The 23,296-nt window shown below is 45.2% G+C and overlaps 1 protein-coding gene across 6 annotated transcripts in view; it reads left to right on the plus strand.

The window, feature by feature from the left end:
• The first annotated feature begins 75 nt into the window (after positions 1-75).
• HEMK1 (HemK methyltransferase 1, mitochondrial release factors N(5)-glutamine) overlaps positions 76-23,296 on the plus strand; it is a 33,533-nt gene continuing 10,312 nt past the window's right edge. For 2 of the 6 annotated variants that reach the window (XM_075096408.1, XM_075096410.1), the window contains exons 1-6: positions 142-272; positions 863-1,065; positions 2,148-2,587; positions 3,049-3,140; positions 6,116-6,209; positions 22,204-22,356. In XM_075096408.1, coding sequence (XP_074952509.1) covers positions 2,333-2,587; positions 3,049-3,140; positions 6,116-6,209; positions 22,204-22,356 — 594 coding nt within the window. In that variant the 5' untranslated portion in view covers positions 142-272; positions 863-1,065; positions 2,148-2,332. Of the gene's footprint in view, positions 273-862; positions 1,066-2,147; positions 2,588-3,048; positions 3,141-5,893; positions 6,038-6,115; positions 6,210-22,203; positions 22,357-23,296 lie in introns of those variants that run through there. The other 4 variants (XM_075096409.1, XM_075096412.1, XM_075096411.1 and 1 more) reach the window with 4 other exon arrangements.

Here is a 23,296-nt window from a genome sequence, read left to right on the forward strand (position 1 = left end):
GCCCTGCCGCCCCGCGCCCCAGGCGATTGGCCGGCGCCCGCAGGGCTCGAGTCGCGGTTGGTCAGCGCGCCTGTCGCTCACTCGTGTGGTGTCGGCGGCGCGGCAGTTCATTCCCCCACAGCACCCCTTCCTAAGCTCCCCGCCCCGGCTGCGGTGCGGGAGGTGGCTGCCCACTGTCCCGGTGCCCGCGTAGGCCGGCCGCGCCTCCAGCCCCGCCAGCGGCCGTAGCCGCGAGGTGAGGTGTCGCCGTGCGGGGCTCGCTCGCCCCTGAGGTAAAGGGATTCCGCGCCAGCGCCGCGGCGCAGGCCCGGCGGGCCGTGTGTGTGCAGGGAAGGCCGGGCCAGCTGGACGGAAAGCCGGGCCCCGGCAGCGTTCTGTGGAGCTCCTTGAAGTGAGGCGTGGGTGGGTGCGCGGACAGCTTCCTGGCTGCAATGGGGACCTGCACCCCCTCCCTCGGTACGGCCGGCGGGGCTGTGCGAGGGGCCGGTTCGGCCGAGCGCCAGCCCCGCACCGGGACGGTATCGACCTTTACGGCGCAGCCCCGGCTCCTGCCCGAGCCTGAGGGCCAGGCGGGGAGTGTGGGACAAGCCGTGCTTTCCGACGGCCACCAGAGTACGTGTTGGGCTACAGTGAGCAGGGAGCTGGGGGTTGAACGGGCCAAACCACAGAGCTGCAGGAAAACAAATGTGTTCCCCACCTGTGTGCAGACAGGTATTTGCAACAAGAAGTAGAAGGGGCCTCACAGCAGTAGCTAGTCTCATTTATTAATAGCAACAGAAATGGCAGTATTGTTCAGCCATGACTGATTAAAGTCTTATCTGTCTCCCTAACAACATTAACAGTTTACGTCTTATTCCTTTAGTGCTCCTCTTGTGGCAGTATCCCTGAAACAGGGCCTTGGAGTTGGGAGCTGCTCAGGTAAAGGCTGTAGTTATCAGACTGCTTATGCATAACATAAAGGCAAGTTTTGATAGGGACTGCTTATCTCTGCTGGGGGTAATGAAGATGGTAAGAACTGGATCCTTGGTCTCTTAGAGTGCCTGCCCCTTTGTCAGGAGGTAGCAGGTAAGCCAATCTTGAGATCTTTGCTGCAGGGTATTCCCTCTGTTGCTTTCCTGGGCTCTGTTTGGTTTGATTTTTGCAAAGGAGGGCAGTGGAGGCCTGACTTCCTACAGTTTCACTGTGCGGCAAGAGCAGGGCGGTTGTGGCCTCTCCCAGACAGTGATGAAAAGCAGCCATCAATAGAGGAATGGGAATGGGTGCCCACAGGGGCTCCAGGGACTGTGAGTCAGAAGGAGGGGGCCCCCCATTCCTGATGGATCACAGCAGGAAAGCGGGGTGGTTGTTCTGTTTCTCTCCATTAAAACACAGTTCCAGGTGTGATATGTAGCAGCTGTTTTGTAAAGTTCCATCTCCTTTGTCTCCTGCAGTGGTCTTGTTTTTCTTCCCTCTCTGTCTGGCTGTGACTGTTCTCTTTTAAGAGACTGACTTCCCTCTGGCAGGGTTTGCCTTTTCTGGCCTTTGCATCCTTCCAGTGTTTCTCTTCCCTCTAGTTGTACCTTGCTTGCTTTTCTCCTTCCCCTGCTCTTAGCAGCTCAACCCTGGCTCTGTGGCCCCGTGACTGCTCTCTGGGGATGACCCCTGACCCATGGAGTCAAGGTCTTCTGTGAGCACACCCGCTAACCCAGGACTTGTGGTTTATGAACAGAGAGGAATAAAAGGAAGAATCTAGGAGAGACTGAAGGTCTTCCTGCAGGGAACCAGGGTGACCCACCCATGGGGTGGAGAACCAAGGGCTGGAGCTGAAGGTTGGTGTGTGTGGTTTTCTGGGACCAAGGACAGGCAGGAATGCTGTGCCTGTGTGTAGGCATGCTTGCTTCTGCCCTGCCACAGGAATGGACCAGCCTCCTAGTAGCTCTGGCCTGTGGAGATGGGCAGCTCTGCAAAGAAATGGATTGTAGTGGCAGAGCTGGTTAGCTGTCACTTGAGTCTTTTCTTGGGGTAATTCTTTGTTACTCTTAGGGTGTGAGTATTTGGTTTTATACCTGTGGGCTGCGATTAGGGCAAACAGTCTGCATTCTGTCAGGGGGGAAGCTGTGATTTGCTAGCCTGAGGCATTCAGGCTGTATTCTTGCCTCCTTTTCTAGACAAGAACAGCTGCAAAACAGTGCCATTTTCATGCTGCCCTGAGGAGAATCCACTGACTGCAGTCAGCTGGTGCTTAGCCACGGTGGCTTGTGGTAGCACCAAATGTCCTGTGAGTCTCCGCACTGACTAGATCAGCTGATGGCAACAAGGAACACATGTGGAAGCCCGGACTGTTTTCACAACAATGAGATGCCTCACCCACCCACTGCTCAGGAGGTTGTTGGGTCTCTCGCCTCAGCGCATGCCAGGGGTATTGACCCAAAGTCCTGTCCTCAGTCCAAAGTGCTCATCTCTGAGGCAGAGCTGCAGTACAAGACCTGGGCTCGTGACTGCCACCGATGTGGTCAACTACTGGCAGAAGGTGTTTGAGACAAATGGGATCCCTGAAGCACGAGAATCCAGTGAATACATAGTGTCATTTGTCCTGGGAGCAAAAACAGTTAAGTAACAGAAAAGAATAAAGTCTCTATGTGCCTCTCAGTCATTTTGGTTGAATCCCTTACCTTTCTTTTTATCTCACAGGAAGTAGAACAACTTTTCCCTACCTTAGGTGGCAGAGAGGGTGAGGCATAGTTTATTAATGCCAGTAGAACACTTGGGGTCTCTTAAATGCCTTCTTTTGCAGAGACTGAATATACACCCACACTGTACCCTGACTTGCTTGGTAGAATGATTCTTAATTTTATTTATTATTCTGAGCCCTGAAAAGTAGCAGAAGAACAGTTGCACATGTTTGTTTCTAAACGTGCAAGATAGGTTCTCCTAATCATTTGTGGTTTCCAACAGTCCCAGGCATATGTTTGTCAACATGCTGAGCCTCCCTGGAGGATGCTCTTGGGAGGGTGCAGAGGACACCCAAGTGGCACCAGTGGGCAGGTTTTAAAGTGACCTTATCTTCAGTTTCAGAGCTTGAACTCCAAAAGCCTCTGCACTCCGCTTACAGCAGTGCAGCAGGAGAAGATTCAGCAGCTGAGCAACAAGCGTCTAGAAAGGTAGGAGCCTGCTGTTACAGTCCTTCCTTTAGAGGGTTTTCCTTCAGTCTTAATGCAGCCAGAAGAATACTAGCAGAGAGAAGGCAGAAAACCATTAGCAGCTGACATCAAGTAATAGCGTTGTGTCTCATGGTGACTCAAGTGATGGACATTAGCTGTTGTTGACAGGTAGCAAATCACCTGTCTGGGAGCAAAGAGGGTTTAAGGCATATTGCAGAGGAGCAGGAAATAGGCAATACTGACTCTGACTTGGGTGCATTTTCATTAAGCCCTTCTGTGCTTATGAAATTTAGTCTTGTTCCCTTCTGTCTGATTCAGCATTTCTTCAGCTGCCAGTCTGCTACTGGTCTGTGGTGTTGCTGTGCTTTCCTTTCTAGACTTTGACTGCAGGGTATTTCCCTGGTGTTTAGAGGTGTCCATGGCTGTTACAGCTTTGGTCTCCATTTGGCCTCTATGTGCTTGCTCTGTGTGAGGGGTTGTCTTAGCGCAAAAATTAAATGGCTTTGGTGTGAAGGAGCTGGTGAGGCTTAGGCTGGGCCTAGCAAGTAGTGTGTGAGGAGAGGAAATATTCAGGAACTTGGATCATTTAGGAGGGTGAGAGATGCCTGGGAGCATGTTTGGAGGCAGCACCTTCCTCCTTGTTTATATGAGTGTGGTTATGATGTGGATCCTCATTTTGCTGTACAGATTAATTGTGCTATGTCTTATGCAGAATAGGATGTGAGAGTTTTTCAGGGAGTCAGTGTGTTAGCAGTGGTTACTCTTTGTTTGATCTGAGTGCCTTCCCTGAAATTGTTCTGCTGCTCGAGTCTTGTGCTAGGAGCAGAAATTCAAAATTCCCAGAGCTGTCTGACTTGTGAATTGCTCTGTCTTAAGTGCTGTTAAGGTTGCAACAAATGTCTGCTGTTCTGTGTGAAGAAGTGAGGTATGGTGCCTCACAGTAGCTGAAAACTTGGCCCCAAAATTCACAGAATCATGGAGGTAGACAGGATCCTCTGGATATCTATTTCACCTTCCCTGCTCAAAGCAGAATCAGCTAGAGCAAGGTGGTCAGAGTCAATGGCCAATTTGGTTTTTAATATATCCAACGGTGGATACTATGTAACCTCTCTGGACAGCTGCTCCAGTGTTTGGCCACTGACACAGTGGTGGGGGTGGGGGGAAGGGGTGTGGTTCTTAGGTTTAAATGGAATTTTCTGTTCAGTCTATGCCCTTTACCTGCCTTTTCACTGGGTACCACTGAAAAGAGTCAGGCTCAGAGAAGGGCAACAAGGTTGGTGAAGGGTCTAGAGAACAAGTCTTATGAGGAGCGGCTGAGGGAATTGGGGTTTAGTCTGGAGAAGAGGAGGCTGAGGGGAGACCTTATCACTCTCTACAACTACTTGAAAGGAGGTTGTAGCGAGGCGGGGGTCAGTCTCTTCTCCCTAGTAACAAGCAACAGGATGAGAGGAAATGGCCTCAAGCTGCACCAGGGGAAGTTTAGGTTGAATATTAGGAAAAACTTATTCACCGAAAGGGTTGTCAAGCATTGGAACAGGCTGCCCAGGGAGGTGATTGAGTCTCCATCCCTGGAGGTATTTAAAAGAAGGGTAGACGTGGTGCTTGAGGATATGGTTTAGCGGTGGACTTGGCAGTGATAGGTTAGCGGTTGGACTCGATGATCTTAAGGGTCTTTTCCAACCTTAATGATTCTATGATTCTTTATTTCATCTCACCAGATACATATGGTTATTGATGAGATTTCCTGCCCCTGCCCACCCCCCCACCCCCCCCGAGCCTTTTCTTCTGAAAGCTAAACTGTCCCAGCTCTCAGTCTCTCCTTGTATGTCAGATGCTCCAAACCCTTAATCATCTTAATGGCCGTTTGTTGGGCTTACTCCAGTATGTCCATGTCTCTCCTACACTGGGAGCCCAGTGCTCCAGATGTTTCCTACCAGTGCTGAATAGAGGGGAAAGATCCCCTCCCGTTGACCTTCTGGCAATGCTTTGCCCAATGCAGCCCAGGAAGCCACTGGCCTTTTTTGCTGCAAGGGCACATTGCTGGCTCATGGTCAACTTGTCCATCCAATCTCTAGGGCCTTTTCTGCAAGGCTGCTGTCCAGCTGGTTGGTCCCCAGCCTGTACCGGTGCATGGGGTTATTCCTCCCCAATTTATACGTCTTTGTGTTACCTTTTGCTGAATTTCATGAGGTTCCTGTCAGACCATTTCTCCAGCCTCTGAAAAGTAGCGCACCTATATGGTCTATTAGCCACTTCTCCCAATTTTCTGTCACCTGCAGACATGCCAAGGGTACTCTCTGTCCCTTCATCCAGATCATGAATGAAGATGTTATACTATATTGGCCCCACTGTTAACCCCAGAGATGCTCCACCAGTGAGCAGCCTTCAGCTGGACTTTGTGCTGTTGAGCGCAGCCCTCCAAGCCTGCCAGTTCAGCCAATTTTCAGTCCACCTCATTTACTTAGTCCATACTTCGTCAGCTTGTATATGAGGATGTTATGGGAGACAGTATCAAAAGCCTTAGGAAAGTCTAGATAAACAGTATTGATTGCTCTCTCCTCATGCACTGAGTTAGTCATTGTGTCGTGGGTGGTTATTAGGTTGGTCAGGAAGGGTTTCCCTGTTTTAAATCCATGCTTACTATTCCCAGCTGCCTTCCTGTACTTAGTACGTTTGGAAATTATGTCTAGGACTATTTGTTCCATCACTTTCCCCAGTATCAAGGTGAGGCTGACTGGCCTGTATTTCCCCAGGTCCAGTGCTTGATAACAAACTCTTTTGTGGGAACAGAGCTCTTACAGCTCCCTTAAAGCGCACCTGCACATTGCACATGCAGTTGAGAGCCTCAGGGGTGCCTAGCTGCTCACCCTCAGAAGGGTTATGTGGTTAGTAATGAGGTAAGCATAGTATTGAGAGTTCTTCGGTGTTACAGAGCATAGTCATCAAGTGTTCACACTTCCTTTTGCCTTCTACAGAATGCCAGTGCAGTATGTGCTTGGTGAGTGGGACTTTCAGGACCTGACTCTGAAGATGAGACCCCCAGTATTTATTCCTCGGCCTGAAACAGAGGTATGAATGTGGGGAATGTGGCAGGGGCAGGCTTGAATCTGTGAACTACATCATACAGTACATTCATAGCAATGCTATGAAGGTGCCCTGTATATTGTGATGTTGTAGTGATGAGGAGGTCAGATCACTCCACTTCTTTTAGAACAGAGGGAGGATTCTAAGCTTGGGATCTGGAACTGATGCTGGTGAACTTTGCCTCCTGGCTCAGAGCAAGAAATGTTGCAAGCTAGTGCATCGCTTAATTACACAGAGATCCATCTCCATTGATGGAAGGACTCGGCTTTCTTTCCTTATTTCTGTTATAGTAGTGACCCTTCGAAGTTCAAAACCTATAGTGCTTTATCCTAGTGGCTTAGTACTTTGATACAAGGGTAAGAATCTTGAAGTTGTCCAAAGGTTGTTAGCAAAATCCTGCAGCAGTAGAAAGCTGCTGCTGAAAAACAAATGGTAGTGGACTCCAGAGAGCTTGTTTGTCCACGTGCAGACTAAGACAGTACAGGCTGGTAGGAAACGGTACCTACCACCTGTGTGATGGCTCCACGGTGGTTTCTGGACAAACATGGGAAACTGGAGGGTTGTTTCCTGAATGGTAACAAAATAAACACTGGAAATTGAAGGGTAAGTTCTGACCTGTGTTGGGATGAAACATGAATGAATGTCAGTCATAAGAATGTAAAGGACAGCCATACATGACTAAGCTAAAACTCCATTATTCCCATTCTTCCTGCTTCTAGGGAAAAGCCTATGAACTACATGGTGACGCTTTCCCTGACAGTAGCCTAGCTTTCAGCTCCAGGACCATCCTATCAAGGAAGTCTTTCTCTTTACTAGCCTTCAGGAGATTTTAAGTTTTGTTAGGGTTTTCTTTCGTTTTGGGCTGGTTCTTTTTGTGTTTGTGTCTTTTTTTTTGTTTGGGTTTTTTGATTTCCTTTTCTGAGAATTTGTTTTGTTTTGGAGCCTGAGATAACTTTTGGAGATGAAGTGCTCTCCATAGCTTGTCCATTTAGGAGTTGCAGAAGCTTAAACCTGTTTCAGCTTAATAGTAATTTCTTCAGTTGTTTGCCTGGCATTTGGTGACTGTTGTAATGTGCTGGCAGCCCCCTGCTCAGGTCCCTCTAAGTAGGGGCCCATACTGTAAAAAGAATTAAAAGGCTCATTCAGACAGAATGTCCTCTACCAACAATGTCAGAAGAGTTGCCAAGGACTGAGTGAGCTTTGGAGATGGGAAGACCACCTTTGCTTTTTCTGGGGAAGGGATAACATTGGGATTGTATGAAGAAAGCAGCAGCTCACTAAAGAGAGGATGCAGTCTGCAGAATCCTTCATCTGACACCTTTTATGACACAAAAGTTTAAAGGCAATGACAGCCTGTGCTTCTGTTGTGCCCTTTGAAGAGGAGGGTGCTAGTGAAATCCATGAGAGGGTTCCAGGCAATTTAGTGGTAATGAGCACAACTTAGAAGACATCCTCTCATCTCAGCCTGTAGAAGAATATTCAGAGTCAGAGTCTTGATTTAGTGTGGGGCATCAACAGCATTTCAGAATCGCAGAATCACAGAATGGTAGGGGTTGGAAGGGACCTCTAGAGATCATCTCATCTAATGCCCCTGCTTGACAAAGTACACGTAGAGCAGGGGGCACAGGAACACATCCAGGTGGGTTTTGAATGTCTCCAGGGAAGGAGACTCCACAACCTCTCTGGGCAGCCTGTTCCCCTGCTCTGTCACCCTCACAGGAAAGAACCTTTTTTTTTCTGATATTTAGGTGGAACTTCCTGTGTTCCAACTTGTGGCCATTGCCCCTTATCCTGTCATTGGGCACCACTGAAAAGAGTCTCACCCAATCTTCCTGACACCCACCCTTTAGATATTTATAAGCATTGATAAGATCCTCCCTCAGTCAAGCGTGATCTTCCCTTGGTGAATCCATGTTGGCTACTTATGATAACCTTCTTGTCCTCTCTATGCCTGGAGATGACCTCCAGTATGAACTGCTCCATCACCTTTCCGGCGATGGAGGTGAGACTGACTGGCCTGTAGTTTCCCAGGTCCTCCTTCTTGCCCTTTTTGAAGATTGGAGTGACATTTGCTGTCCTCCAGTCCTCAGGCACCTCTCCTGTCCTCCATGACCTGTCAAAGATGATGGAGAGTGGCTCAGCAAGAACATCTGCCAGCTCCCTCAGCACTTGCAGGTGCATCCCAGCGGGGCCCATGGATTTGTAAGGATCCAATTTGTATAGGTGATCTCTGACCCAATTCTCCTCAACCAATGGTAGGTCTTCCTTTCTCCAGATTTTTTCATCTCTTCTCTGGGGGCTGAGATGCCTGAGGGCCTGCCTTAGAAGACCAAGGCAAAGGCGGCATTCAGTAACTCTGATTTCTCTGCATCCTGCGTCGCCAGGGCCCCTTCCTTGTTCAGCACTGGGCCCACTGTATCCACAGTCTTCCTTTTACTGATGATGTATTTGAAGAAGCCCTTCTTGTTATCTTTGACATGCATTGCCATATTTAATTCCAAGTGGGCCTTGGCCTTCCTTGTTGCAGATCTCCATACCCTGACAACATTCCTATATTCCTCCCAAGTGGCCAGTCCGTTTTTCCACACTCTCTTTGAGACCCTGCTGGGCCCTAAATCATGGTGATGACACTTGCGTCCAGAGAAGGTGTGAACTCTGTTGTGTCTGGGTTTGATCACTCTGTGGCGATTAAGTTTGGAGATAGGACTCTAAGGAATAGTCTTGCCATTTGGAGCCCAGCGATGGTTGGCTTTGTTACTGTCAACAGTATTTCTGCTGTGGTTGATTCAAGAGGGTATTTCCAACCTTTAACTCCCCATTAACTTATGGATGCCACATAAGCATTAAAACCAGGGAGAACTCTCCATGCAGTGCCAGGCTTCAAAGGCCTATTGTGTGGAGTGGAAGCTAGGCTGGCTAATGCCTGAGAATATTGGTAACTGCACCTACACGTGTGATTTTGGTAAAAGCATCTCCAGTGGCCCAAACTGAAATGCAATGCTGTGTAACATGCTGTATTTGAAACCACCTAACATACCCTGGTGCAAAAATGTAGCATAAACAGTCTAGCCCAAACCTGTGTCTCTGGGAAAGCTTTATTTGATGTGTTACGGTACTTCTTATGAAGGCATATTTGTAACACATTTATTATGGAAGGCCAGAAGTTTGTGATGATAGCTTAGGAATGGAGCTCTGTTGGCAACTGAGAGTTTTCTTGTGATACGGTGCTGGAGAGCTTACTTGGACAGGAATAGCATGGGTACAAGATCCAGCTATTTAGCAGCACCTGGCAGGACATTGTGTCAGGCATGTGCTGCTTCCAGGAGCTGTGTACTGTGTGTAACCTGTTGCACAAAGTGTGTTGGTGTCCGGATCCTTTCCTTTTGATAGGAAGGAAAAAATGGTCATCTCTGACTCAGAGCTTTGTGGGGTGTGTTTGGGTTGCGGTTTGCCCATGTTTTGTTTCATGAGAGTGATCTTTCCAAGCTTCACTGGACTTTAAAACTCCAGTGGAAATATCTCCTTTAAAAATATTGAAGTTACTTGCATCTGTTGCTCTCTTTCTGTTTAGGATTTGTCTACAGCGTCCTTAAAACCAATAGTGTTGTAACTTTTCACAAAATAATATCTGTAAATAATCCTTGTTCTTTAGGAAGCAGTTCATTATCAACATTGATATCCCAGGTTTAAATTGCTTATCTGTGGCTGCATACACAAGCCACATGGCGTGTCTTGTCCTTGGCTGAGTAAATGTGACTCCCTAAATTGACTTGTTAGTGCAGATACACAAGCAGCTGCAAAATTTTCTTCCTAGTTATATTTATGTAGCTTCTGCCAATACTCCTGCTTGTTGATTCAAAGTATGAGAAGAAGACAAGCCATCTTTATTGTATGGTTACAACAGAAGGGTTATGACTCTTGCTCCCAGACACGTTGGTAATGGCATGAAGGCAAACACAGTATGACATAAACCACCAGCATTGTTTCAGTCCTGGGGACAGAGACACATGCAGAGTTCAGTTGTCTGCTTAATTTTGCTTTTTGTGAAATTTGCCCCCTTTGTAGTATGGTTTCTTCTCTCTGGTAGCTGAGCCCTCTCCCGTTTGCTTCCTCCAGGAATACTTTTTCAGCACATGTGGCTTCATTCTTCTCTTTTGTGGGAATCTGGGTGGGGAGGGGACAGGCAGCCAAAATCAGGAAGCTAGCAGGTCCTGTTTAAGCTCTGAGGGTGGGATAACAAGGCTGATTGCGCTCAGCCATAACTTCTTGGCGTGCCAGGCTGATAGATACTTCTGTGAGCATAGACATACTGCACTGGAGGAGAGTTTTGTTAAGCAGTCCTCAGTCTCACCTTCCTCCAGTTACCTGGCCCTCTGAGCGAAGCTTTGGACTTGCTGCTACAAGCACTGACTGGTTTTGCAAGGGCTTGCAGAACCCAGCGTCCTGCATGCTTTCCTCACGTGACCACCCCAGCCAGGTTTCTGCAATGGGGAGGTGTTTGGAACAAGGTTTAGGGGTGTTCTCGGCCTCGTGAATTATCTTTGGTGTGCAATTATTATTGTAATGTCAAGGAATCCCTGTCTCAACATTGCTAAGCCACTGTATAATAGAGAAGAAAGTTATTTTCCCAAAGCAAGGTTTTCTAAAACTCTGGCTGTGTTACCATCGCAGCAGCACTGCATATCAGAGGTAAAATAGGACAAAGAGAAGGATAACTCAGTCAGCTATGGATAATTCCTTTTTTTGTACAGGCAAATACAGGCTAAATGAAGCCTCACCGTGACTTCGTTAAGGAAAGTTTTAGCTTGGTCCAGGACTTCCCTGAAGTAGTTTGTGGTGTGCGGCTCACCCGTCTTTTACCCCTAGAGGGCACTCCAGGCTTAGGCTCGCAGAGTTCCTGATGGCTCTATTTCCTACTACTTATAGGATTTCCGGTGGTTCTGATCCCCTCCTCTCTCAGATGCTGTTTTAAAGCAAATGAAGGCTTATTTGTTCAGTGGAACAAAAATGGTCTCCTTTTATCTGTTGCAGCTACTGTGCGGTTAGAGTCAGATTCTTGGACTCTTGGAGTTTTTGTTTTTGCTAGAGAAAAGCTGCTGGGAGAGCTCCAGTTCTGCTTGGGAGGATTGTCACAGTCCCGCCATCCCCGCTGACCCTCAGGCCACCCAGTAATCTGGTGAAACCTCCTTGACCTGCTGTGACCTCAGCATGAGCTCAGACCCTACATAATTTTTTTTCTGTCTTGGTTTTGTTGTGATGGCTGTGTCATGAGCACAGTCTGTTGTCCTGTAAGGTGAGAGGAGGCACACAGTAGGGTGAGGATGTGTGCTTAGCCTGGGAGACATCTTAGGGAAAGAAATTACAAGTCTGTGCCATGCTGAACATTTTTAGTAGTCGTGAAAAAAAGATCATGGCTGCAATTTCCTGTGAGAGCAAGAAAAAAGACTTAGTGGGTCAGACTATATTGGTCTGTGTAGTTCAATATACTGTGTCTGATTGGGGTTTGTAGCAGATGGTGGGGGCAAAATTACAAGGGAAAAGGTAGGCATGGAAGGATCCCCCTTTCTTTTGACAGTCAGCAGTTAAGGGCTGTTCTTAGCCAAAGCTGGATTTGGGGCCATCCTGCTTCATAATAGCTAATGGATCTGTGCACCATTAATTTGTTAATCCTCTTTTGAGTCTGTCTGTGTCTAACCTCTGTGACATCATCTGACAGCGAATCTTTCTAATTTTGTATTGTAAGTGGGAAAAGTATTTTCTTTGCTTCTGGTGCTGCCTGCTCATTTAACAGGAAAGCCTTACTTCGTACTGTGTAACACATAAACCATTCACGCTCTCTATAGCATCATTTGTAATCTTTAGTCCTGTTGCTGTTTTTCCACCTATGATTTTTAAGCTTTTAACTTGTTTCCCAAGATAAATTGTTTCTCTCCCAAGACAACATGCTCAATACACCAAAACCATTGCTGTCTACTTGCATCAGTCAGCTGAATGACAGTCTTTGTGCTGGGGTGTTCTGTGAAAGCACTTTAGGCAAAGATTTGCCCAGAGAAACCTTTCATGAAGTTTAACCTTACTGCTAGCTAAACATAATCATTAACCTCTCAAGAAGGTCAAGCACGCAGAGAAGGGAGGATTTTTTATTTCGTGACATATATATGCAAATATACAGATTGCAAGGTGGGGCCTTTTTCTAGTGCTTTATTTCAAAGCAGTGTACACATTGGCTGTTTTGATCAGTGCTAAAAGGAAACTTTGGGTGGAGAATGGCCTTTGATTTCCTTAATTCCATTGCACAGGTCATTACTTTACAGAAAGGTCAAAAGGTAACAATATCTAGTGGAGTACAGCCATGGATCAGGAGTCAGGAGATTTGGCTTGTATATTATTTTAATGGTTCTGCCTCTGACCAGTTGTCTCTTCCAAGGAAGGCTGTTTCTGCATCACTGGCTTCTCATTTTGGGAAATGAAAAGGATGATGGTGCCCTATCTTGTACATAGCTTAAGGTCCTTTCTTGAAATATGTATAGATTCCTATAAGGTATATTGAACACATGCAATAGGGCATTTAGAGATAGATCTAGATTTATTTTTGATCTATAAATTACTGGTTTATAATACATATCTATAATAATAGATTCACTAAATCCAATATTAGATTAAAAATTAACTGCTATCTGTCAAAATGTAGCTGTAAACAAATGTGCTAAAGTTGGAGCGTTGCTGTTGTAGCCTCACATAGATCAGATTTTGCCCATATGGTAGGTAATATTTTATCAGTATGTTGGAGGAAAACGATATTTTCTGAAAGTGGGCTGCGGCACAGATACTGGGGAGTAGAAATTATGAAGGGGACCTGTTGTTTCTACAGAGCAATTGGAATTGTCCTTTGAGCTAGGCACGGGTGTTTAATAGGATCATATACGCAGAATTAATAATGTAGCCTGTGTTTTGTGGCTGAGGGGCTTCCCCTGCCGTATAAGCTTGGAGAAAGATTTGGGACTTTTACAGATATTGGCTGGCCACAAGCACCCATTTTCAGAGGGCTGCCCAGCAGGCTAATGTGATCCTTGCATCTGTTAATAGGGGACTGCCAAGTACAAGTAGCAGGATTAAATAATCTGTGTACTGTAGTAGTGGAATAGGTGCAAAAATATTACAGCCAGTTATGTTACTGACTGGGTTAGAAAGAAATAAAAAACTGGGTTTGGAGAAGAACCAGCAGGTGGATTAACAGCTGGAAAATCTACCTTGTTGTGAAAGACTGTTTAGCTCATCAAAGGCAAGCTTAGGGCTAATTACCTGGCACAGAGAGCAGAAACCTGATCACTGAAGTCTCTCTGGTTTCATAGACAAGTGTATAACAAGGACTATAAATGCAGGCCAGAAGAAAAGATGTACATCTCTAGCAGAGAGTGTAATTAATTACTGTAACAGCTTAGCAGGAGTCTATTGCTGGCTACTTTAAAATCAGGACAGGATGTTTTCCCAGGACAGATTTCTTCTTGTTCAAAAGGAAATGGAGAAACAGGATTGTTCCTGGCTAACCGGCCAAGATGAAGATGAACTACTACTGGCAGTAGTTTTTCCTGGCTTCCAATGTAAGAAAAAAAAAAAGTTGCGCTAGTTCAGAGGATTACTTCAAAGTTGGTGATTTCCAGGAGAGACTCAAAAATGTAAATTTTTAAAGCTAGAATCTGTGCTGAAAGCAGGAAAAGCAACAGCTGTTCTTTCAAGTCATGCACAAACTTGTTCCCCAGGTTAAATTTTACAGATTTTCCTAATATGTTCTCACAGATCTCCACAATGTTGATGTCTCTATTTTTTTTGGCCATAAAAGAACTCTATGAAGTCTTCAGCTCTTTAATCTCCCTTTTCTGATTGAAAGAGGATCTCTGTTTCTGTGAGTTTCAGCTGAGTAGCTTAGCTCGTCAGCAGTTAGAGCAAGATTTTAGGACTAGAACTGGGGAAAAACAAATTGTAGAATGGCTGTAACAGGAGGATGGGGCTTAAGGGGATTCTCACATGAACAGGGAAAAAAATATATTTCTGCCCCATGCGCTCCCCGACCCCACTCCCCCAATCATCCCTCAGACATCTAAGTAACTGGAATTTCAGAGCTAGGAATTAGTAAGCTGGACCAGCACATCTGTCTAGACACTGTACCTGGCAGTGGTCAATACCAGTATCTGCAGAGAAGGAAAATGCCTTGATTCTAGAGAGGTGTGCCTAGATAGACGTTTGTGCCGGAGACCTGAGGTACGGCCATTTAACAGTGACTTCGATCCACTCATTTTGCCCATCTTGGGCATGGCTAAGTTTAGACATGACAACTGTGGTAATTTCTCTTGGCCATGAGCGCATATGGGTTGCAAAGGTTGCTGCCTTTTGGTAAAGTAATTTCTGGGTGCCGTCACAGCCTCTCCTCCAACAGAAGAAGCAGCGCTTGGCTGTGTTTGACATGTGCCCTGACACATCAGGAGCTGCTTCTGCTGTGTGACAACAGAAGCCAAACCTCTTCCTCAGTGTTAGATGTGCCTTTACCCATTTGTCTGTCACTGCTTCTGCCTAAAGCTACCTTTTCTTTCAGGATCAGCAGCTCCTCTGGAGTTATTCTGATGTTTTGCTTTCTAGACACATATACAGGGAGTTCGACGGGCTTTGTGCAACATTTTCTCTTTCTACTGTGGTGCCAGGCAGAAAAGCCCAGGTCAAAAACACCACAGCCTGACTGCCACTAAGCACTGGGCTTGGGTTTGGAAGGAGGGTACGTGGCAGTGATCTTCTAGGGCCATAGCCATGGAGTTAGGTTTCCAGCTTGGCTTCCTGGTGTTTTGTCATGTGCTGATTGCAGCCAGGTGGACAAACAGGAGGGGAGGGGTGATTTGGTTAATATCAGATCAAGCTCTATGGAAAGTCCTGGATTCTGAGAACAGAAGTTTCTGGAAAGCACACAAATAAGTAAAACATTCCCAGGAAGTGTGCAAGAGCAGAGAGAAGGTTACCCAGGTTTTAATGTGTCTTTTGCTTTCCTTGTCCTGTTTGCTAACCTGGGAAGTTAAAGTCTTTTGCCATCCTGGCTTGTATCCCTGGGACCTTGTCTTCCCTGCTTTCCCCAGAGCATGTGGGGCACAAAAAAAGGGTACTTCTAGGGAACACTGTGAATTTGTGACCTCCACTCTTTCCTTTCCCTTTCCTCCCCTTCTCTTGTTTTTCTTAGCCTTGTACTTTAAATTGCAGAAACATCAGATGGGTAATTCACTGCAGTTGGACTGCAGCACATGATTGCCTCAACTCTGGACTTCTGCACAGCTCTGTAGCTGCCATTGAGCAGCGAGAATCTCTGCTGTTTCCTCCTGACTGTCTTGGTGCTGAAAGCAGCCTGACCTTGCGTTGTCTGCTGGTTGGAACTGTGCAGCTGTGGAGCCTGTGGTCTGGGTGCTGGCAGACGCTGTCCTCACGCTTTCTTTGTGCAGCTGCGGTTCCAAGAAATACAGTGAACTAGAGACCTGGCCACAGGGTAATACCAAGAACCTGTCAGAACATGAGTGTGTGCTGGGGGGGGGTGGGTGGGTTGGGGAACAGGAGCTGTGGGTGGAAGGGTGAGGCAGAGGCTCATGGGAAGCTGGAGGTGTTCGCAAAGTTTTGCATTTGTTTCGCTCAGCAGAGAAGATTGGGGGGAAACCAAACAAATGACAGCGTGAACTTAGGGCGAATCTGGCAGTGAAGCAAGACTTCCTGGAATCGCAAGGTGAGAGCAGGCTGTGAGTGGCTTGGCTAAGAGACAAAAGCTTGAGAACCTCTGAGTGCTGGAAATGAAGTAGCATGGAAAGCAAATATTTTTGTCCCCTGTATAAGGAACTGCAGGTAATATGTTTCTTGTAGTCCTTGCAAGCTCTTCCTTTGCTAGTCAGGACCAGCTATCCTTCTCCCTCCCAAAGATGTCCTGCATTTTTCCCTGTAGATTTTAAAATTCACTTCTGGCAAAGACATAGAGGGTCTAGATACCTTCTCCCCACTCAGTTTTGTGCTAAGCAATAGAATGTAGGGCCCTGAAAACCCATTACTTGATGCCTGCATCACCTCCAGCCCAGTGCAATGTAGAAACTCTTCCAGATACTTTGCTTTGCACCTAGCTTCCCACCCTCCTGAATGCACAGGTTTCAGAGGTGGCTGGTGCTCTTGACATCCTCTTGAATATTTATTTGAGCAAAACACTGTAAAATGGCGGAGAAGGGGAAATTCATTGATTACTGCTGTGCAAGGGGAAGTTTGCAACATGCAGAGAGACTGGGATTTAATCATACTAGTAACTCTGCAGAGCCGAGCTGGCCCTGTTCCTAAGCCTAGCCTATTGCCCTGACTGTCATACTGTCTGTCTGTAACAGATGACAAAAAGGCCATGGAGCACACTGGCGTTGCTGGTGTGCCCTGGAAAGGTGCATGGCAATCTTGCAAGCTGCTGGGAGACGACAGCTGTGGGGCAGTTTTAGCCATACATAAAATTTGCTCCAAGAGACTGCAGTGGTTACTGAGCTCACCTTCCCATGTGACTTCCAGCTCTTCCTCTCGCCTGCTTGAACACCCCTGTACACCCATCTGTTGAATGAAATGTGCAGTCTGCCCCTGCATGGGGGAGAGGTCAAGAGCTCCGTGTCATGGGGACTGCCCAAGCCATGGCCGGGACCCTCCTTCCCTTCTACCTTGATTCCATTGCTAGCAAACTCAAAGAGAGGATTCTAGTTTCTCTCTGGTTTTGTCTGTTTGCCATTCAGTCTCTCCATTTCTTCCAAAGCTCACTTTTGCTGGGGGAAGGAGCTTTTTGCAGAGACTAGGGGAGAAAAGATCTTCAAAATGTTCCATTTTGAACACAAATATCACACAGGTATGTGTACGCTGGGCTTCCGGATAAAAGTAGTTCTGCCAGTACCTCTAGCACTGGTCAGCAGGATTTTTAGTGCAGCCTGTTTTGTTACTGACAACAATGACACATACCATAAGCATTAGTTTGAATTTTAATAACTCCACAGTTGAGCATTCATCCTGTCCAGTGTTTAGCATGCTGTGGGCAAATATGGAATCAGGTCACATTTCTAAGATGCTTTTTTAATTCACAATTTTACTTGCTCCTTAATACATTTTGGATGTATCCTTAACCCATCCTTAATGGATTTTTTTTAATATTTACAGTTTTTTTAGCTACAACAGCAAAAACAAAAAGGCAATTCAAAAGCAGCCAAAGCATTGTTTGTTTAGATGATGTGGGAATCTGTTTCTGATCTTTGTAAGTTCTGCTTTTCTGTTGGAGGTCAGTTGCCCTCACGGAACTGTAGACCTGCCTATTCCTAACTGGATTTTGGGAGACTGGTTTCCACAATGTAAAGTGGTGTCATTGGAAAGGTGCAGATGAGGCTTCTGGAGCTGTGGGTTCAGTGCTCTGCTCTGCTGTAGTCCTCCTTCATGGGTTTGGGATAGTCACTGTTTTACAGTTGCTCATGTGGAAAAATGGGAGTTGTGAGGATAAAAAGGTACTGAAGTGCTCAGTATGTTGCAGGGACAAGGCACCTGAGCAAGCTAATTAATTTTCCTGGTTTTAGAGACTATAAAGACACACTGATTGTTAAGTCTTTGTTTTATCCAAAATAGCATTTTTCTGTAGTGAAGGACATTTCTCTCTCTAATGTATTGAATCCTGTAAGTGGTGTGAGCGAAAATAAGCCCTTTTGAACAGCCTGCCATTTCAGTTTAGAGTGCCTGATTATGGAGAATTTACCTAACATATTCCAAAGGTTAATTACCTAGGCTGCCGAAGTGTTTTCTCTTATTTCCAAGTGGAATATTTGTAACTTCATCTCTCAACCTTTAGAGCTAGTGATCAAACTGACAGTTAAGATGGCTTTTAGCAATGACGGCCTTATACTTGCAGGTGTGTGTTTGAATCTGTTCAGTCTGAGAAGATGTGGGGTATCCTACACAATAAAGACCACAGCCTTTGGCTGTCTGCTCTTGTCCCAGTTTCTCAGTGTCTGGGACTGGCGTTTCTTTTTAGCACCTTCTGCCCTTTTGTTGCTCGTCCCCCACTGTGGCTCTAGGCGGATTCTTGTATTGAGGTAGGGAATGTCTGTCTTGCGAGGTCTTTTGTAGTCTTTGTGTGAACACTGTAATGCATGGCCAGGAATACTTCGTCTCCCGAGATGTGATTTGAAAGTGGTTCTGCTGTGTTCTGCGAAGTGCTATAATTTATCAGTTTACAGCGGTGACATCTTGGAGATGATGGTGTGCTTGAAAAAGCACAGATTTTGGCTGGATTCCATGCTAAAAGATGGAAAATACTGAGAAGAATATGAAGAATACTGTTTCAAAACAATTTTGGATAACTTAATTCTTCGTTATTTCTGAAAAGGAAACCTAATGGCAATGGCAGTGAGCTAACTGGACATACTCTGTGTCATGGTTGCTGGGTTTTCCTTATTCTTTTGCAGATGCTGGGGAAACATGATTTTCATGTGAAAGCTCTAAGTCTTCCATACCATGGTATCACAGCCAGCTAATGCGGAATTACGAAATGTCTTATTTCAGTGCATTCTGTTGTGTCTTTACATCTTGCTTTTAATAGATACATAGTTGCAAATTTAAGTCAACATAAAATAATCTGTGCTAATAATTTTTTCCCTAATTTGCCAGTTAGAATACACCTTCTGTTTTGCTTGCCAATCAAATTTATTTCATAAAAGAATTTTTCATAATTATTAAACTTTTTTATTTTAGTGAGATACTAATGTCTGGAAAAGTATGTAGCTTCTTTAGATTGTCACATTATTTTTAATATCTTTTAATTTTCAATTATTATGATAAATGTGTATTATGAGTGAACTAACCTTTGCCTCAGTAAGAAGTATATGAAATAAACAAGACAATAAGGCAAGGGAGTCAGGAAGTAGGATACAAAGCCAAAGTAATACCAATATCCCTTTTTTAACATACACGTGGTTAAAAACTGAAATGAATCATATTTAAATAAGAGCTTTGGGAAGCACTCTAAAAACTCTTTCACTGTGGCATTTGTAAAGTAGATGTTCCATTAAAAACTCCAAGCTTGAAATTACTAATGATCAACTCTAAGGAAGTTAGTAAATGGTGTGACAGTAGTTCTACTGTATGGAAGTTACATTTGGACATTTGAAATCAGTAACTCGTGCTACTCTGTGGTCAGCCATGGAGACAGAAGGTTCTCCTGAGTTACTGGAGAAATTCCCTAGGAATATTTGTAAGTGACCAGAAATGGCTGGTATTTAAAAGTGATTTAAATTAGGCTGAGCATAATTTTTGGGGTGGTGGTTCTTCGGTGGTCTTGGAATTGTCAGCACCTGCTTCCCCAAAGCACCTGTAGTTACAATCCCTTCCATTACAGAAGTGATTTCATACTGATTCATATGGAGCTGTTAGCTGAAAAGCAAAAGCCATTTTCAAACAAAAGTGGGTAGATAAGGTGTTTATTTTTGCCTGTTGTTATCTGAGTGCTGGTAGTCATCTAATGGTTCCCCACAATCCTGATGGGAGCCTATAATAATGTTTTCCTCCATAATTGTCTAGGAAAGGAATCCCAGAGCAGCAACAAGGTATATGATTTTGGAGGCTGTCAGCAAAACTCCCTTATGAGTGCAGTGCCAACAATGATATGGTAACCCGGGTAGGGCATTGCAGCATGGCTTCTCATACCTGGCTGAGGCTAGCTTAGGTATTAGTCACCAAACTTAACTTTGCAGTGCAGGCACACCTCTGAGAGAGGCCTCTCAGAATAGCATCCTCCAGCCTCTTGTTCCCTCTTGAGCTTTTGGGTATGAGCACAGCAGAGCTCATTGCTGAGGAGCACTGAAAGCTGTGGAAGGCAGAGGGCACAGTCTGGAGAAGCACTAAGGCTGTTGTCATTGAGTATCTGGTGAGTAAAGGCATGGGCATCTCTGGCTCTTTCCAGCTCAAAAACTGGAGGAGGTTTGAGAGAAAACAATGAAAACAGTTGAAGGTACTTGTTGCCCCAAAAGGCTGTGGCTGTGAAAAGGAGCCTAAAGGAAGCTGAGGAGCCAGTGGCTCCCAAAAGGCTATTGTTGGCAGAGCCAGAGTTCTGGAAAAGCGGCAAAGCCTAACACAGCTGAGTTGAAAAAGGCAAAGGCTCAGAAAAGCTGATCTGAAGAAGTAGTAATGTAACTAGAGGAAATATGGAGTGTTTACACATTCAAATAAACCAAATCTTTCCTTTTTGCCTATGCTTTTATGCTCTTTCAGCAGGAGGAATCAATAGGCAAAGGGTTCTATTAAAAAGGAGCAGTTCAAAGCTGCCTGGCTTTACAAGGCCCAGACAATGATGAAGTACACCTATTTCTCTGTCCCAGACTGTGAAGTAGTGCAAGCTTCACTTCTCTTTGCTATGTGCTGGGTGTGTGCTTGCATGCAGGGGCACAGTACTTTAATATGTTTAAAAGCAGATCATGTCTTGTGGGAAACCTCAGAAAATACTGTCTGACAAAACAGCCCATGTCTCAGGTGCTCTGCTGCTGGGGATGTTTCTTTGGAGCTCACCTACCCTAACACTTCATTTTTACACCTGTTTGCATCCTCCCTCACTACTTACTGCAGCTACAAGTTTTCCTAGCATGAAGGATGACCTACAGCAAGAAATATCTTCATAAAAACTCCAGGTTTGCACAAGGCATCTATTACACTGCACCCCAGTTAGGGTGATATATCCAAGGAGGGGTTTATGCCCTTAGTACAAGCATACCCAGTTTAGGCTCCTGAAAACAGCCATTGCTTTACTAAAGAGAAGCTGACCTGCCTGCCAGGATGTGTTGCTTTTAAATACTCCTGCTTATGCCAAGAACATGCAAGATTCCTTGTAAAAATGGAAGGCTGGTAATGTCTTTAATTTTTAACTGTTAGCAAAATCAAGCCAATTATTCTTTCTAAATTTTGTTAAGCTTTCTGGATTTATGGGAGAGGTCAAAGAGCAGACCTCTCAAGTGAAATAACCTAGCCATCGTGGGAGCACCTTGGGCAGTAGGCCTTGTTTCTGTACTGTTGTGCCATGAAAGCACAAGGATTGCAGAGAGCTGTGAGCACCTGCTGAATCTGCTGATGCACTCAAGGTGTTTACAAGGTTTCTGTCTTACTGTTTTCTCCAGTGAATAGCACGGGAAGTTCATGCTGCAATCCAAGGGAGGCACATCTGTGGTTTCTCTTGTAGCTAGTCACTCATTTTCACAAACCTTAGAACTGTATATCCTTGAGACATCTCCAGCTGTATTGTATTTTATATGAAATTGCAAAGGGATTTAAAAAAGAGGAGATGAATGGGAGGGAGGAGGCGTCGATGGCAGAGACGCATACAGATCCAGGAGCATGGATGAAAATCTTTTCTGTGTGACATTATACCAACAAAATGTAGTGGGAGTCCACAATCTGAAATCCATGCAGGATGCTGCTCATTTGGATCATTTAGTAATTCATTACCTTTCCTTTTCATCTGCAGGTTGGGTTATTGGTTTAGATGCTGTTAGGAGCTGCCCCTCTACTTCCAGGATACATACCATCCTGAGACTGTGTGCAAATCTTAAATTTTGAAGCTTACAAATTCTGAAAGAAGGAATTTTTGAGTAAATAAAATGGTGTTGCAGAAGATAATGTGCTCCAGCTGTTTGGTTATTGTTTTTCCCAACAGTGCTAGAAGATTTCAGAGGATCTGTAGGAAATTATATCCTGAGGATTTGGTTACTAATCAAAGCACCCTGTGGGGGAGATGGAGGTGAAGTGGATTCTGGCATGTCAGTTCCATTGCTGCCATCTGTGTATTAAAAATTAGCAACAGAAATACATTTAATTGTGCTACAGAGTCAAGAAATTTAAACTCCAGTCCTCAGACTACAAAGGTGTGAGTCAAAACAGCTCCCTTAGAAAATTTTCTTGTTTGTTTGTTTTTTGTTAGGATCTTGTCTCTTTAGTTGTGGAGGAAGAATCTCGGAAATGTGGGAAGAATTCAGGCCTTTACTTCCCAGTTCCTGTCCCTCATGCTGTGATCCTGGAGATTGGCTGTGGCTCTGGAGCAATTGCTCTGAGTCTGTTGTGCAAACTGCCACAGGTAAGCTTTTTCAGTGCTCTTGGTACAATAGATGCCCATGTTACAGGACAATCCCACTCTACTAGTCTTCACTGAGACTTCACAGACAGACTTGTTGGTTTGATGGGACTTCAGCGGCTAAGGTCTCTGACAGTCAGCCTGTGTAAGGTCATGCTAGGTAGAAGAGGGATATTTAGGAATTGCTCTCCCCAGCTGTCTGCAGGAGTAGCAGAGGCATAGTTAGAATGGAAGAAGCAAATGTGCTCATTCTTCAGTTGCTACAGCTCGCCTTAGCTTGAAGCACTGGTGGGTGTTGGTTTAAGCTAATATCCTGGGCTGTGGACAAGAGGGGCTGAGGCATGAGCACATGCTCTATTAGTTGAATATATGGGGCAGTCATCTCAAAAATCACCTTGTTGTGAATCAAAAGATCTTGTCTCTAGGAGACAGAAGACTAAATTAATACAGGGAAGGGATTACCACAGAAGTGTTAGTACTTGGGATCAATATGACAAGCACATATCACACTGCCACAACTGCTAAACCACTTTTTTTTTTTTGAAGTCTTTTGTTCCCTAATAACAACCCACACCTTTTTAAGAGTGAAAAGAGCAGGAAGGGGACTGAGATCTGGGTGACCAAAGCCTTTCTTGCCCTTCATTTTTGTGGCATGTGACATGCTTACTGTTTACTTGTTGGTAAACAGAGAGAGAAATTAATCCAAGATCTCATCACATGTGGTTGAGGGAAAAATGTTCCCCTTTCCTCAGAATTGCAGACCAGGCAGTTCCTTCTCATGAACAAGAGTTGCTGTGGCCAGCCCCTCCTCTTGCAGAAGTATAAGACTTGGTGTGTAAGAATTAGAGGTTGATGCCTATATTCCTCTTCCCAGTGACCTGATAAGGTTCATACTTGAGCTTCATGACTTCAGATTACTCTGATTTCCTGAGCTGTACTTCAT

Source organism: Phalacrocorax aristotelis, chromosome 6 (assembly GCF_949628215.1).
Source record: "Phalacrocorax aristotelis chromosome 6, bGulAri2.1, whole genome shotgun sequence".
Classification (NCBI taxonomy): domain Eukaryota; kingdom Metazoa; phylum Chordata; class Aves; order Suliformes; family Phalacrocoracidae; genus Phalacrocorax; species Phalacrocorax aristotelis.